This window comes from Montipora foliosa, chromosome 14, assembly GCF_036669935.1.
Source record: "Montipora foliosa isolate CH-2021 chromosome 14, ASM3666993v2, whole genome shotgun sequence".
NCBI lineage: Eukaryota > Metazoa > Cnidaria > Anthozoa > Scleractinia > Acroporidae > Montipora > Montipora foliosa.
The window spans coordinates 20,861,498-20,876,497 of NC_090882.1; the positions used below are offsets into that span (position 1 = coordinate 20,861,498).

The 15,000-nt window shown below is 43.3% G+C and overlaps 1 protein-coding gene across 1 annotated transcript in view; it reads left to right on the forward strand.

Annotated features, from left to right (window-relative positions):
- LOC137984935 (uncharacterized) overlaps window positions 1-15,000 on the forward strand; it is a 23,037-nt gene that overhangs the window by 7,008 nt on the left and 1,029 nt on the right. The window contains exons 2-3 of the mRNA XM_068832275.1: window positions 1-355; window positions 4,021-15,000. The exon at window positions 1-355 is cut by the window's left edge and continues 660 nt beyond it; the exon at window positions 4,021-15,000 is cut by the window's right edge and continues 1,029 nt beyond it. Coding sequence (XP_068688376.1) covers window positions 1-355; window positions 4,021-13,514 — 9,849 coding nt within the window. The 3' untranslated portion in view covers window positions 13,515-15,000. The remainder of the gene's footprint in view (window positions 356-4,020) is intronic.

Consider the following 15,000-nt stretch of genomic DNA (forward strand, 5'->3'; position numbering starts at 1 on the left):
CAAGCATACATAAAATGTTTAGAGAGCAGAAATGCAGATATGGAAGAGATTAGGGATTTCTTAACAGCCATAAAACAGAACGTGCAGATCCTCGCTGCTGACAAAGAAGAGGTCGCCAGGTTGGAAGAGATGATCGAAGACTGGAAAACAGAGCAAAGGGAATACAATTTGGCAGCCGAAAAGGTTTGTACAAGGGTAGAGGAGCATATTACTTCAGCTGTGGAGGAATTGACAGCTGAATTGAGGATGAAACTAAAAGGGAATGCAAGCAAACACGATATCATTGCATTGGAGAACGAGATCCATGAGCTAAAAAAGAGGCAAGATGAAAGAGATAGAGAAGCGGAAAAAACAGGTAAGAAGTAAGACTTAACTGTTTTTAAGCCCATTTTGAAAAACAGCAAGGATAGCAATAGGCATGACAAAAGACATAATTTTTGATCGGAAGAAGATTTCATTTATTTATTGCAACACTGTACAATCCCCGAAACTGTGACGTCAAAACAAGAACGCAATTTTAGGGATGAAAAGTTTGTTCTTTTGTCTACTTCCATTATTGCAAGCAAATATAGCACATCTCAGAAACAGTTTCAGCAACTTCCGAATCTAAAAAGAAAGAAACTTCGGGCCCTGGAAAAATTTAATTAATAGGGAGCTTACGAAACGACGACGCCGACGGCAACGACGACGCTACAAAACAATAGGTTCAGGGAGCAAAAACAATTGCTCTGCACGCTCTGCACGTGCGTTTTACATTGTGGTACATTTCTTTGCAGTCATCTCCTAAGTGACGACGTGAAATGACCAAATTCAAGGTTCTGTGGAGGACGTTAGCACATGACGATGAATTTTCAGTTCTCTCTCTACGCTTCGAACTCACTCATACCAGTTTAATTCCTCAACAGTTACTACACATTTTTAACGCGAAACGACATGAAATAGTTTCGTAGTGATATGAATAACGCGAACTCGTATTTTTAAATGAAGTCCTCGTAGCCGTCGTCGTCCTCGTTTCGTAAGCTCTCTATTATCGTAAGTGACGTCATAGTTCTGTTCCCAGTCTCCCTACCAGTGCAGTTTTGTACCTCACCGGAAGTGAAATTTTTGATTAGGACACGAAAGGAAAATCAGTATGGAATTTTACTAATTGTTTTCATCTCAGAAAACCATGATGTTTCGAAAGAAAAATCTGCCATGTACACTTAAAATAAGAATAAACGAAACCGTTAGTTATTAAATTTTGTACCACAGCTAAGCTAGTCAGAGCCATGGGTCAATTTCTGAGATGACATCACAAACAACTTTGCTTTCCTTTTTATCACCAAATACTTTCTGCAGTGCAGAGAAGTTTTGTTCGGTTACATCATCTCTGGAACGTGACCAAGTTTGGATCTGTGTTGATTTGACATGAGTTTCTTTGACTTCTACAATAGGGAATTTCAGCAAGAAGACGGCTACGGCAACGAAAACGTCACTCCAAAATATAATTAGCGCTATCGAAAGTATTTGCGATTATTCCGTCTTGTTCAGGTTGTAAAATACGGGAATACTATTCTTTAACTGGATGGGGTCTAGATGTGTTACTAACGAGAATTACTATGTTGAGCAAGCTAGAGCTGATGTGCAACACCATTCCTAGGCTCGATTTCCGCTGCTCACTCGAGTTCGGGTATCCTCCCCGAGAAGAGACGGCTGGACGCGTGAGCGATAGATTGTGTCTGTGACGTAATTTCAAAATATAATTTATGCGAAGTCAATAGGTGCGGGGAAATAGCATTAGACATCCCAAAAACACTGATTTTAAGAAAACAGAAATTACATAACAATGCTTAAAACGTCTGTGCGAAGTTTCCAGATGATACGAGCTTGAGTTTGTGGTTAAATGATCAGAATGATCAATGTGAGTTTGAATTCAACCGGCGAATCATCAAAAAAAGTCTTCGGCGGCTTCAGCTCTCTGTCGACCTCATCGGCCCCCTCGTTTTGCCACCAATAAACTCAGCAGTACTTTCAATTGATCTTGAGGAATTTTACTTGTTCTTACATTAGCGAAGTATGAGGAGAAAATTGCAATAGAAATGGATTTGAAAGCCGTATTTTGACCTTGGCGCCAACTGAAAAATCAGTGAAGTTTTCGAACTTAGGCCGTAGAAAACGACACAGTTCCCATTCTCCAGCTTCTCGAACACTTTTCGTTGTCGCAATCTTGGATGTTTCCTACCTTAAAGGCACCGTAAACCTCGAACAGGCCGGGTCAAAGAATACCTTCGCAGCCAAAACATATAAATTTATGCCAGACGGATTTGTGCAGGCGAGTTTCTGATTGGCGGAGATTAACAATGGCTCACCTCACGCGTCCAGCCGAGATTTCGGGAGTGAGCGCTGGCTCATTTCCCGAAACAGCGGCTGGTAATCGAGCCTACACCATTCCACTCTCTGTCAAAACACTAAATAGTCTCGGAAATCAATTTAAAAGCGAACTAAAGAATAAACTCCTTGAAATCCTGAAAAAGGAGGACGATTACAGAAGTTTTTGTGATATACGAGTACAATTCTCAAAATCATAACATTGTATATTACTCCCAATATTGACTACCCGCCCTCACTCAGTCTCACTCTGGATATAAACTACAACAACAACAACAACAACAAAATTATTTGTACAACACATGAATGAGGATACAGGAAATAAATAATAGACTTACGAAAGGAACAATGCCCCCTAGAAAATAACTAAGAAGCTAATCTAGCTAGGAAGCAGAATAAATAATTTTACGTCTAAAGGAAAAAAACCGATTCATGGAGGCAGAAATTTAATGATAAAAGATGGGCAAACAAAGAGAACGACAACAGAAAAGGAAAAGGTCACTTCAGATGGACTGCAGCAAAGAGGAAGTATAAATAAAAAATTACATTTCTTCTAAGTTTGTTCTTTGAATTAACAATTATTCGCCGAAGGCGAAGTGATTATCGGTGAATATTCACCGAGACGAAGTCGAGGTGAATATTCACCTATAATCACTGAGCCTGAGGCGAATAATTGCTTTAGTATAAATACACAGGTGATTATTTCAAAAAAGAGAAAAAAAAACATTTCAGCGCGAAATCATCTTCACTTACAGTGGCAAAACGACTACTGGTAGCCATTTTGTCCGTCGAGGTGATTATCGGCTGATAATCCGAGATCGCGAGCCAATGAGAGCGCGCAATTTTGTATAATCACCTGTGTGTTTATACTAATATCATTTATGGGACTTATGGGAAATTTTCTTTTTTCCTCCTTTGCCCGCCTCGAATAGCACTCGCCAACTGCGGACAAAAGCTCTGTAAGTTAGAAATTTTTAGATCTAATAAGCATTGTGTTTGTTGGGGTATGAACCGGTTGTAAAATAAAAATAGAAAATAAATGGTTCATTGTTATATGCTCACGTTGGGTGTCTCGGTGCGCCCGCGATCCTACGGCTGGAGACTGAGCCTAACGTTGTCGCTACAACCTAAAATTTGGGGATTTCACGTTGTTGTTTTGTGGAGTGCGGCAAAAAATGCACGGAAATTCGTGCTGCACGCGCAAAGAAACGCACGGAAAGCCGTGCTTCACGTGCAGCACGAGTGTTTTTCCTCTTTTAACCAATCATATTCTTGCTTTGTGGCGTTGTCGTTTCCGCAGCCGTCGTGTTTGCTTAAATTAGGGACCTTTAGATTCTAGGACGAGAACGAGAACGAGTACGAGTACGAGTACGAGTTTTTGACTGTTTGTTTTTAGCGAAAATACTGAGAACATTTATAACCCGTACGATTAATCTTACTCTATGTTAACAGTATAGGTTTCTCAGTTGTTCTTATTGCTGTAACCTGGGCCTTTTTGCTGATCGAAAAATGCCAAAACTGCTGCCGTGTTGTAGACTTGTTTTGACACCAACGACATTTTGCAAAACCTCGTACTAAAATGACGACATTAACACGTTTTTCCCGCCAAAATGACGCAATCTCTACTTTATGTTTTACTTTTGCATCACAAAGACATCAAGCCAACAGTCGCAAGATCTTGTCTTCCTTCAATGGTTCCAAACTTCACTGGCCGACAGAGTGAATGCCAAGAGATCGTGGATCTCGTGAGTTCCGAACATACCCGACTTGTGACCATCTGGGGCTCACCCGGATTCGGAAAGACATCGGTTGCAATAGCGGCGGGGCACCAACTGCAGTCTCGAGGTTTTCCTGTTTGTCTCCTTTCATTACGAGGACTTCAGACAAAGGGAGATCTGACATCAAAGCTTTTCAGCCTCGTAAGGCAACCCACCACGAGTCAGAGATCAGTACCTCAGGCTCTGTCCTTTGAAAATGAACTCATCGAGACCCTGGGTAGCATTTCAGATTCCTTCGTTCTTATTCTGGATAATGTAGATGATCTACTAGAGAGTGGCTTCCCAAAAGTAAAAGAAGACGTCCTGCAACTATTTGAAGAAATTCTCACGCGAAATGAAAAGATTACTCTGGTGGTGACCACACGAGAATCATTTGAATATATGAACTTGAATTTCCAAGGTAACAGATCAATAAGAATAAGACCACTGGATAATACCTCCTCTCGTGCTCTAGTTCATGAATTAGTGCCAAATGCTAGTCCTGACGACTGCGCAAGAATTGCCCAAATATGTGGGTGTGTGCCTCTTTCAATGAGGTTAATGTGCTCTTTAGTTTGTGAAGATGATGTTCAACCAAGTCAGTGTTTGATTGAGTTCACTGAGTCCGCAAAAGAAAGTATCGTTGACATCTTAGACAATCCAGATTATCCAGCTGATAAAAGATTGCAATTCTTATATGAAAAGTCCTTCCACAGACTTTCTGCCGCAGAAAAAGAAGCATTTGTGTCTTTGTCTGTTCTTCCAGGATGTTTCACCATGGAGCTCGCCTCAGCTGTACTGAATGTTACGGGGTTAATTAAGGCCAAGAGAATGTTGCAACGACTCCGAAGAAAATCCCTTCTCGATTCAAACTCCCAGTATGGAACATTCACAATGCATAAACTTCTTCAGTCATTTGCTAAAGAAACAGGAGAACAAGAAATGAAAGAAATAATAGCAAATGCAAAGTGCCGTATCCATGCGTATTTCATTTCTCGTTTCGACAAACTGAATGATGAGTTTCTACATGGTCATTCTATGGATGCATTCGTTGCATTCTATGAGGAAAAACAGCTCTTTATAGAAAGCCTAGTAGACGGCTGCACAGATCCCAGGATAGCCGAGAATGTTTTTAAAGTTTTGATAAAAGCAGAAATGTTTCTGGACTCGTTGTTTTCGTGTTCCATTGAGTCGCAAAATTTCAATAATATCTACGATTCGGCCCTAAAGGCAGCCAATGCTCTTGGAAAGGCGCATTACCAGAGTCGTTTACTAGCTTCTAAAGCATTTGGTGAGATCACTTGGGGTGCAGAAGGAAGTGCAATGCAACTTCTCAAGAAGGCATATGAAATCCAGTCATCATCTTCATCATCAGTTTCTGATGATGAAAGGACTAAGTACAAGTGTTATTTTGGCATCTGTGAACTTGTTATAGGCGAGGATGAGAGCGGGATACACTGTCTGCAAGAAGCTCTTTCTTTAATGGGTGAAAGTGGAGAGCAGAAAATTTTAAGGCTGGTTGTTTACCAAGTCATGGCGGTCTATTATCAGTTCTTAAACGACCCATCTACCTCGACGTACTACTATAACAAAGCACGCGAGGAATGCAGTTCTCCCGAAGAAGACCTCGTTGTTATTCCACCTCTGGCATGCAATGGAAAAGAACCAAACAATGTCAAAAAGCTTCAAATAAACACTTGTATCTCGGGTAATTGGCCAATGCAATTCCTAGTTATATTTCACGTCAGGAAAGCAGCAAAGAATTTCTTTGACACTGACACCAAGCAATTTGTAATCAACCCTGCCCTCCAAATATTAAATGACCTCCAGATAAATTCCGAGACCCCTTTTTATTTGTTTCATTTTTGCGCTAAGGTTTTGGCACTTCTGGTGTCAACATTCACCGAAGAGGAAATTGTTGAATCAGGTTTTGAAGAATCAGTTGCACGTCACCTAGAAACGCTGGCGCAATCCCAACAGAGCTCTTCAGGCCAAGTGGGGAACGTTGATTCAACTGTGACCGTTCATTCTCAAGAGTCCAATGAGCCTGCCGCAAACTTCTACCAAGACTTCGGTGAATTGCACCAAAACGAGAAGAACTACTCAAATGCTCTTGATTTCAAAACATGCGGCGCTCCTGATATCGTATTGATAACAGATACACAAGAAGCAAATGCATTCTTAACCCATAGCTACCTATCACTTGGGGTGACCCAGCATTCGTTAGGTGATTTTACGTCTGCCCTTAAGTCTGCCCAAAGGGCATTACATGTATTAATAAATTTGTTCGGAGAAGATCATGCAAGCACAGCCGATAGTTACCATTCGATCGGGGTGATACAACATTGGTTAGGCGATTTTATCTCTGCTCTCAAGTCTGCCCAAAGGGCACTTCATGTGCGGAAAAAACTGTTCGGAGAAGATCATGCAAGCACAGCTGATAGTTACCATTCAATCGGGGTGATCCAGCATTCGTTAGGTGATTTTATCTCTGCTCTCAAGTCTAACCAAAGGGCATTTCATGTGCGGAAAAAACTTTTCGGAGATTATCATGCAAGCACAGCTGATAGTTACCGTTCACTCGGGGTGATCCAGCATTCGTTAGGTGACTTTATCTCTGCTCTCAAGTCTGCCCAAAGGGCACTTCATGTGCGGAAAAAACTGTTCAGAGACGATCATGCAAGCACAGCTGATAGTTACCATTCAATCGGGGTGATCCAGCATTCGTTAGGTGATTTTATCTCTGCTCTCCAGTCTGCCCAAAGGGCACTTAATGTGCGGAAAAAACTGTTCGGAGAAGATCATGCAAGCACAGCTGATAGTTACCATTCACTCGGGGTGGCACAGCATTCGTTAGGGGATTTTACTTCTGCTCTGCAGTCAAAGCAGCGGGCATTAGATGTGCGGATAAAATTGTTCGGAGAAGATCATGCAACCACAGCGAATAGTCACGATTCACTCGGGGTAACACAACATTCGTTAGGCAATTTTACCTCTGCTCTAAAGTCAAAGCAGCGGGCATTAGATGTGCGGATAAAATTGCTCGGAGAAGATCATGCCACCATAGCAAATAGTCACGATTCACTCGGGGTGACACAGCATTCGTTGGGCGATTTTACTTCTGCTCTGCAGTCAAAGCAGCGGGCATTAGATGTGCGGATAACATTGTTCGGAGAAGATCATGCCACCACAGCTAATAGTTACGATTCACTCGGAGTGACACAGCATTCGTTGGGCAATTTTACTTCTGCTCTGCACTCAAAGCAGCGGGCATTAGATGTGCGGATAAAATTGTTCGGAGAAGATCATGCCACCACAGCCGATAGTTACCATTCAGTTGGGGTGACACAGCATTCGTTAGGTGATTTTACTTCTGCTCTGCAGTCAAAGCAGCGGGCATTAGATGTGCGGATAAAATTGTTCGGAGAAGATGATGCAAGTACAGCCAATAGTCACGATTCACTCGGGGTGACACAGCATTCGTTGGCTGATTTTACTTCTGCTCTGCAGTCAAAGCAGCGGGCATTAGATGTGCGGATAAAATTGTTCGGAGAACATCATGCCACCACAGCCAATAGTTACCATTCACTCGGGGTTACACAGCATTTGTTAGGTGATTTTACGTCCGCTCTGCAGTCTGATCAACGAGCACTTGATGTGCGGATAAAAGTGTTCGGAGAAGATCATGCAATCACAGCAGATAGTTATCATTCACTCGGGGTGACACAGCATTCGTTAGGTGATTTTACCCCTGCTCTGCTGTCTGATCAACGAGCACTTGATGTGCGAATAAAAGTGTTAGGAGAAGATCATGGAAGCACAGCTGATAGTTACCATTCACTCGGGGTGACACAGCATTCGTTAGGAGATTTTACCTCTGCTCTCCAGTCAAAGCAGCGGGCGTTAGATGTGCAGATAAAATTGCTTGGAGAAGATCATGCCACCACAGCCAATACTTACGATTCACTTAGGGTGACACAGCATTCGTTAGGTTATTTTAAGGCTGCTCTACAGTCTGCCCAAAGGGCATTAGATGTACGAAAAAAGCTGTTCGGAGAAGATCATGCCAGCACAGCCAATAGTTACGATTCACTCGGGGTGACTCAGCATTCTTTAGCCGATTTTACCTCTGCTCTGCAGTCAAAGCAGCGGGCATTAGATGTGCGGATAAAATTGTTCGGAGAAGATCATGCAAGCACAGCCAATAGTTACGATTCACTTGGGGTGACACAGCATTCGTTAGGCGATTTTACCTCTGCTGTGCACTCAAAGCAGCGGGCATTAGATGTGCGGATAAAATTGCTCGGAGAAGATCATGCAAGCACGGCCAATAGTTACTATTCACTCGGGGTGACACAGCATTCCCTTGGTGATTTTACTTCTGCTCTGCAGTCAAAGCAGCGGGCATTAGATGTGCGGATAAAATTGCTCGGAGAAGATCATGCCACCATAGCAAATAGTCACGATTCACTCGGGGTGACACAGCATTCGTTGGGCGATTTTACTTCTGCTCTGCAGTCAAAGCAGCGGGCATTAGATGTGCGGATAAAATTGTTCGGAGAAGATCATGCCACTACCGCTAATAGTTACGATTCACACGGGGTGACACAGCATTCGTTGGGCGATTTTACTTCTGCTCTGCAGTCAAAGCAGCGGGCATTAGATGTAAGGATAAAATTGTTCGGAGAAGATCATGCCACTACAGCTAATAGTTACGATTCACTAGGGGTGACACAGCATTCGTTCGGCGATTTTACCTCTGCTCTGCAGTCAAAGCGGCGGGCATTAGATGTGCGGATAAAATTGTTCGGAGAAGATCATGCCACTACCGCTGATAGTTACGATTCACTCGGGGTGACACAGCATTCGTTGGGCGATTTTACTTCTGCTCTGCAGTCAAAGCAGCGGGCATTGGATGTGCGGATAACATTGTTCGGAGAAGATCATGCCACTACAGCTAATAGTTACGATTCACTCGGAGTGACACAGCATTCGTTGGGCGATTTTACTTCTGCTCTGCAGTCAAAGCAGCAGGCATTAAATGTGCGGATAAAATTGTTCGGAGAAGATCATGCCACCACAGCTGATAGTTACCATTCACTCGGGGTTACACAGTATTTGTTAGGGAATTTTACGTCCGCTGTGCAGTTGGAACAACGAGCACTTGATGTGCGAATAAAAGTGTGCGGAGAAGATCATGCAAGGACAGCTGATAGTTACCATTCACTCGGGGTGACTCACCATTCGTTAGGTGATTTTACCGCTGCGCTGAACTCAAAGCAGCGGGCATTGGATGTACGGATAAAAGTGTTCGGAGAAGATCATGCAAGGACGGCTAATAGTTACCATTCACTCGGGGTGACTCAGCATTCGTTGGGCGATTTTACGTCTGCTCTGCAGTCAAAGCAGCGGGCATTAGATGTGCGGATAAAATTGTTGGGAGAAGATCATGCCACCACAGCCGATAGTTACCATTCAGTCGGGGTGACACAGCATTCGTTAGGTGATTTTACTTCTGCTCTGCAGTCAAAGCAGCGGGTATTAGATGTGCGGACAAAATTGCTCGGAGAAGATCATACCACCACAGCTAAGAGTTACGATTCACTCGGGGTGACACAGCATTCGTTGGCTGATTTTACTTCTGCTCTGCAGTCAAAGCAGCAGGCATTAGATGTGCGGATAAAATTGTTCGGAGAAGATCATGCCACCACAGCCAATAGTTACCATTCACTCGGGGTTACACAGCATTATTTAGGAGATTTTACGTCCGCTCTGCAGTCTGATCAACAAGCACTTGATGTGCGGATAAAATTGTTCGGAGAAGATCATGCAATCACAGCTGATAGTTATCATTCACTCGGGGTGACACAGCATTCGTTAGGTGATTTTACCGCTGCTCTGCAGTCTGATCAACGAGCACTTGATGTGCGAATAAAAGTGTTAGGAGAAGATCATGCAAGCACAGCTGATAGTTACCATTCACTCGGGGTGACACAGCATTCGTTAGGAGATTTTACCTCTGCTCTCCAGTCAAAGCAGCGGGCATTAGATGTGCATATAAAATTGCTTGGAGAAGATCATGCCACCACAGCCAATACTTACGATTCACTTAGGGTGACACAGCATTCGTTAGGTTATTTTAAGGCTGCTCTACAGTCTGCCCAAAGGGCATTAGATGTACGAAAAAAGCTGTTCGGAGAAGATCATGCCAGCACAGCCAATAGTTACGATTCACTCGGGGTGACTCAGCATTCTTTAGCCGATTTTACCTCTGCTCTGCAGTCAAAGCAGCGGGCATTAGATGTGCGGATAAAATTGTTCGGAGAAGATCATGCAAGCACAGCCAATAGTTACGATTCACTCGGGGTGACACAGCATTCGTTAGGCGATTTTACCTCTGCTCTGCACGCAAAGCAGCGGGCATTAGATGTGCGGATAAAATTGCTCGGAGAAGATCATGCAAGCACAGCCAATAGTTACTATTCACTCGGGGTGACACAGCATTCCCTTGGTGATTTTACTTCTGCTCTGCAGTCAAAGCAGCGGGCATTAGATGTGCGGATAAAATTGTTCGGAGAAGATCATGCCACCACAGCTAATAGTTACGATTCACTCGGGGTGACACAGCATTCGTTGGGCGATTTTACTTCTGCTCTGCAGTCAAAGCAGCACGCATTACATGTGCGGATAAAATTGTTCGGAGAAGATCATGCCACCACAGCCAATAGTTACCATTCACTCGGGGTTACACAGTATTTGTTAGGGGATTTTACGTCCACTCTGCAGTCTGATCAACGAGCACTTGATGTGCGGATAAAGTTGTTCGGAGAAGATCATGCAGTCACAGCTGATAGTTACCATACACTCGGGGTGACACAGCATTCGTTAGGTGATTTTACCGCTGCTCTGCAGTCAAAGCAGCGGGCATTAGATGTGCGGATAAAATTGTTTGGAGAAGATCATACCACCACAGCCAATAGTCACGATTCACTCGGGGTGACACAGTATTCGTTGGGCGTTTTTTCGTCTGCTCTGCAGTCAAAGCAGCGGGCATTAGATGTGCGGATAAAATTTCTCGGAGAGGATCATGCCAACACAGCCGATAGTTTTCATTCACTCGGGGTGACACAGCATTCGTTGGGAAATTTTACTTTTGCTCTGCACTCAAAGCAGCGGGCATTAGATGTGCGGATAAAATTGCTCGGAGAGGATCATGCCACCACAGCCGATAGTTATCATTCACTCGGGGTGACACAGCATTCGTTAGGTGATTTTACCGCTGCGCTGAAGTCAAAGCAGCGGGCATTGGATGTACGGATAAAAGTGTTCGGAGAAGATCATGCAAGGACGGCGGATAGTTACCATTCACTCGGGGTGACACAGCATTCGTTGGGCAATTTTACTTCTGCTCTGCACTCAAAGCAGCGGGCATTAGGTGTGCGGATAAAATTGCTCGGAGAAGACCATGCCACCACAGCCGATAGTTACCATTCAGTCGGGGTGACACAGCATTCGTTAGGTGATTTTACTTCTGCTGTGCAGTCAAAGCAGCGGGCATTAGATGTGCGGATAAAATTGTTCGGAGAAGATGATGCAAGTACAGCCAATAGTCACGATTCACTCGGGGTGACACAGCATTCGTTGGCTGATTTTACCTCTGCTCTGCAGTCAAAGCAGCGGGCATTAGATGTGCGGATAAAATTGTTCGGAGAAGATCATGCCACCACAGCCAATAGTTACCATTCACTCGGGGTTACACAACATTTGTTAGGTGATTTTACGTCCGGTCTGCAGTCTGATCAACAAGCACTTGATGTGCGGATAAAATTGTTCGGAGAAGATCATGCAATCACAGCAGATAGTTATCATTCACTTGGGGTGACACAGCATTCGTTAGGTGATTTTACCGCTGCTCTGCAGTCTGATCAACGAGCACTTGATGTGCGAATAAAAGTGTTAGGAGAAGATCATGCAAGCACAGCTGATAGTTATCATTCACTCGGGGTGACACAGCATTCGTTAGGTGATTTTACCTCTGCTCTGCAGTCAAAGCAGCGGGCGTTAGATGTGCAGATAAAATTGCTTGGAGAACATCATGCCACCACAGCCAATACTTACGATTCACTTAGGGTGACACAGCATTCGTTAGGTTATTTTAAGGCTGCTCTACAGTCTGCCCAAAGGGCATTAGATGTACGAAAAAAGCTGTTCGGAGAAGATCATGCCAGCACAGCCAATAGTTACGACTCACTCGGGGTGACTCAGCATTCTTTAGCCGATTTTACCTCTGCTCTGCAGTCAAAGCAGCGGGCATTAGATGTGCGGATAAAATTGTTCCGAGAAGATCATGCCACCACAGCCAATAGTTACGATTCACTCGGGGTGACACAGCATTCGTTAGGTGATTTTACTTCTGCTCTGCACTCAAAGCAGCGGGCATTAGATGTGCGGATAAAATTGTTCGGAGAAGATCATGCAAGCACAGCTAATAGTTACGATTCAGTTGGGGTGACACAGCATTCGTTAGGCGATTTTACTTCTGCTCTGCACTCAAAGCAGCGGGCATTAGATGTGCGGATAAAATTGCTCGGAGAAGATCATGCAAGCACAGCCAATAGTTACTATTCACTCGGGGTGACACAGCATTCCCTTGATGATTTTACTTCTGCTCTGCAGTCAAAGCAGCGGGCATTAGATGTGCGGACAAAATTGCTCGGAGAAGATCATGCCACCACAGCCGATAGTTACCATTCAATCGGGGTGACAAAGCATTCGTTAGATGATTTTACTTCTGCTCTGCAGTCAAAGCAGCGGGCATTAGATGTGCGGATAACATTGTTCGGAGAAGATCATGCCAGCACAGCTAATAGTTACGATTCACTCGGGGTGACACAGCATTCGTTGGGCGATTTTACTTCTGCTCTGCAGTCAAAGCAGCGGGCATTAGATGTGCGGATAACATTGTTCGGAGAAGATCATGCCACTACAGCTAATAGTTACGATTCACTCGGGGTGACACAGCATTCGTTGGGCGATTTTACCTCTGCTGTGCAGTCAAAGCAGCGGGCATTAGATGTGCGGATAAAATTGTTTGGAGAAGATCATGCCACCACAGCCAAGAGTTACCATTCACTCGGGGTGACACAGCATTCGTTAGGTTATTTTAAGGCTGCTCTACAGTCTGCACAAAGAGCATTAGATGTGCGGAAAAAGCTGTTCGGAGAAGATCATGTAAGCACAGCTGACAGTTACTATTCAGTCGGGTTGATCCAGCATTCGTTAAGTGACTTTTCACTCGGGGTGACACAGCATTCGTTAAACTTATTCTTATCAATTTTTTTTCTTTCTGGTGTTTTTTTGTCATGTGCTTTTTATTATTATTATTTTTAATACATAAACGCTAAACACTAACAGAGAGAACTAAGAGTGAACACAAAGCTAAAATAAACAAATAAAGACCTTGTTCTCCTAGCTTTTAACATTTGGGAGCATTGCTTTCCATTTTTGATAATAAGTGACTATGGTATTATTTCGCTCAGGTATGGCCAATTCCAGCTGATAAACTGTTCCTTATTATTTTCGTCTTAAGTGCTAATGTCTATGACTAAAAAAAAAGAATTTTTCTTTTTCTTTGGATTTCCAATCTATGTTAACTAAACACTAAGTTACACACGTTTCAGAAAGACACCTATTTATTTGAACTGGAATTTTCCGTTTTAATGGGCCGCCATTACTAATAGAGCTGGCTTGAGGGGAAAATGGCGCCAAAGACTCACTTGTTGCCCCAGTAGGGATGATTTTGCCCCTTCGAGATGGCATCATTATTGCTTGCGCGCATATAGAGTTAAAGTGATATAGCAGTACATATATAGTGTGTATTACCAGGAAAAATCTCGACTTGAAAGCTGCAACCCCGAACGAAACAAGAAGATTTTTTAGACCTTATAACCGCGCTTCGAAAATTAATCTGTTTTCTTAGCACTATAGTGGCAACGTAGTGTACTTTTCAAAGCAGTCTTTGATAATTCATTGATTACTGTAGACACCACTGACAGGGCCGTAGCCAGAAAAAAAAAATGACTGAGGCAATGTCAATGAAAAATTATGACTGAGGCAATGTCCGTGGTTAAATTACCTTCTTAGGTATATTTAGGGTGTTTACGATGACTACAAACAACAAAAACGAAAGAAATGACTGAGGCAAGTCTTTCGGTTTGCCTGTTACAAGCTACGGCCCTGCCTAGGCTTTATGTACATCATGCCTTTATTTTCCCACTAAAATACTTCACCCTTTTATGCTCCATTTTTCCATAAAAATGCTCGGTTTCCCCCCAAAAAGTCACTAAAATGCCCAGTTACTGCTCATACATCTATAGGGTTTTTTAAATTTTAACAATTTTAATGTTTCAACACAATTAACAAAAATGTATATCTAGTATAACAAGTTAACAACAACGTGTTCCATAGTTTTAATACACCAAAAGATAATTCTCCTAAGTGATCTGTTGTTCTGTTAATCCTTTGTTCCCTTTCAGTGAGACTTAAGTGAAGAGGCTAAGTTACGGCCCTTGCAAACGCTCGCAACAACACGCAACATTGTTGGGCCCAACAATGTTGTCTCATGTTGCGCGATGTTAGCCGATGTGTGCAAACGCTCGCAACAAGTCACAACATGTTGGGTCTTTAAATGAGAATACAAAGGACTCTGGGACGTTTTCCATCTCCATGTTGATTTCTTGTTCGCATGTATTTGTGTGGAATTTGGCATGTAGTGCGCGTGCGCCGGTGCAACATTGTTGGATGTGCTGTGCAAACGAACGCAACATTGTTGGACCACACTTCGATGACCGCGAAACGATAGAAATGTTGGCACTTG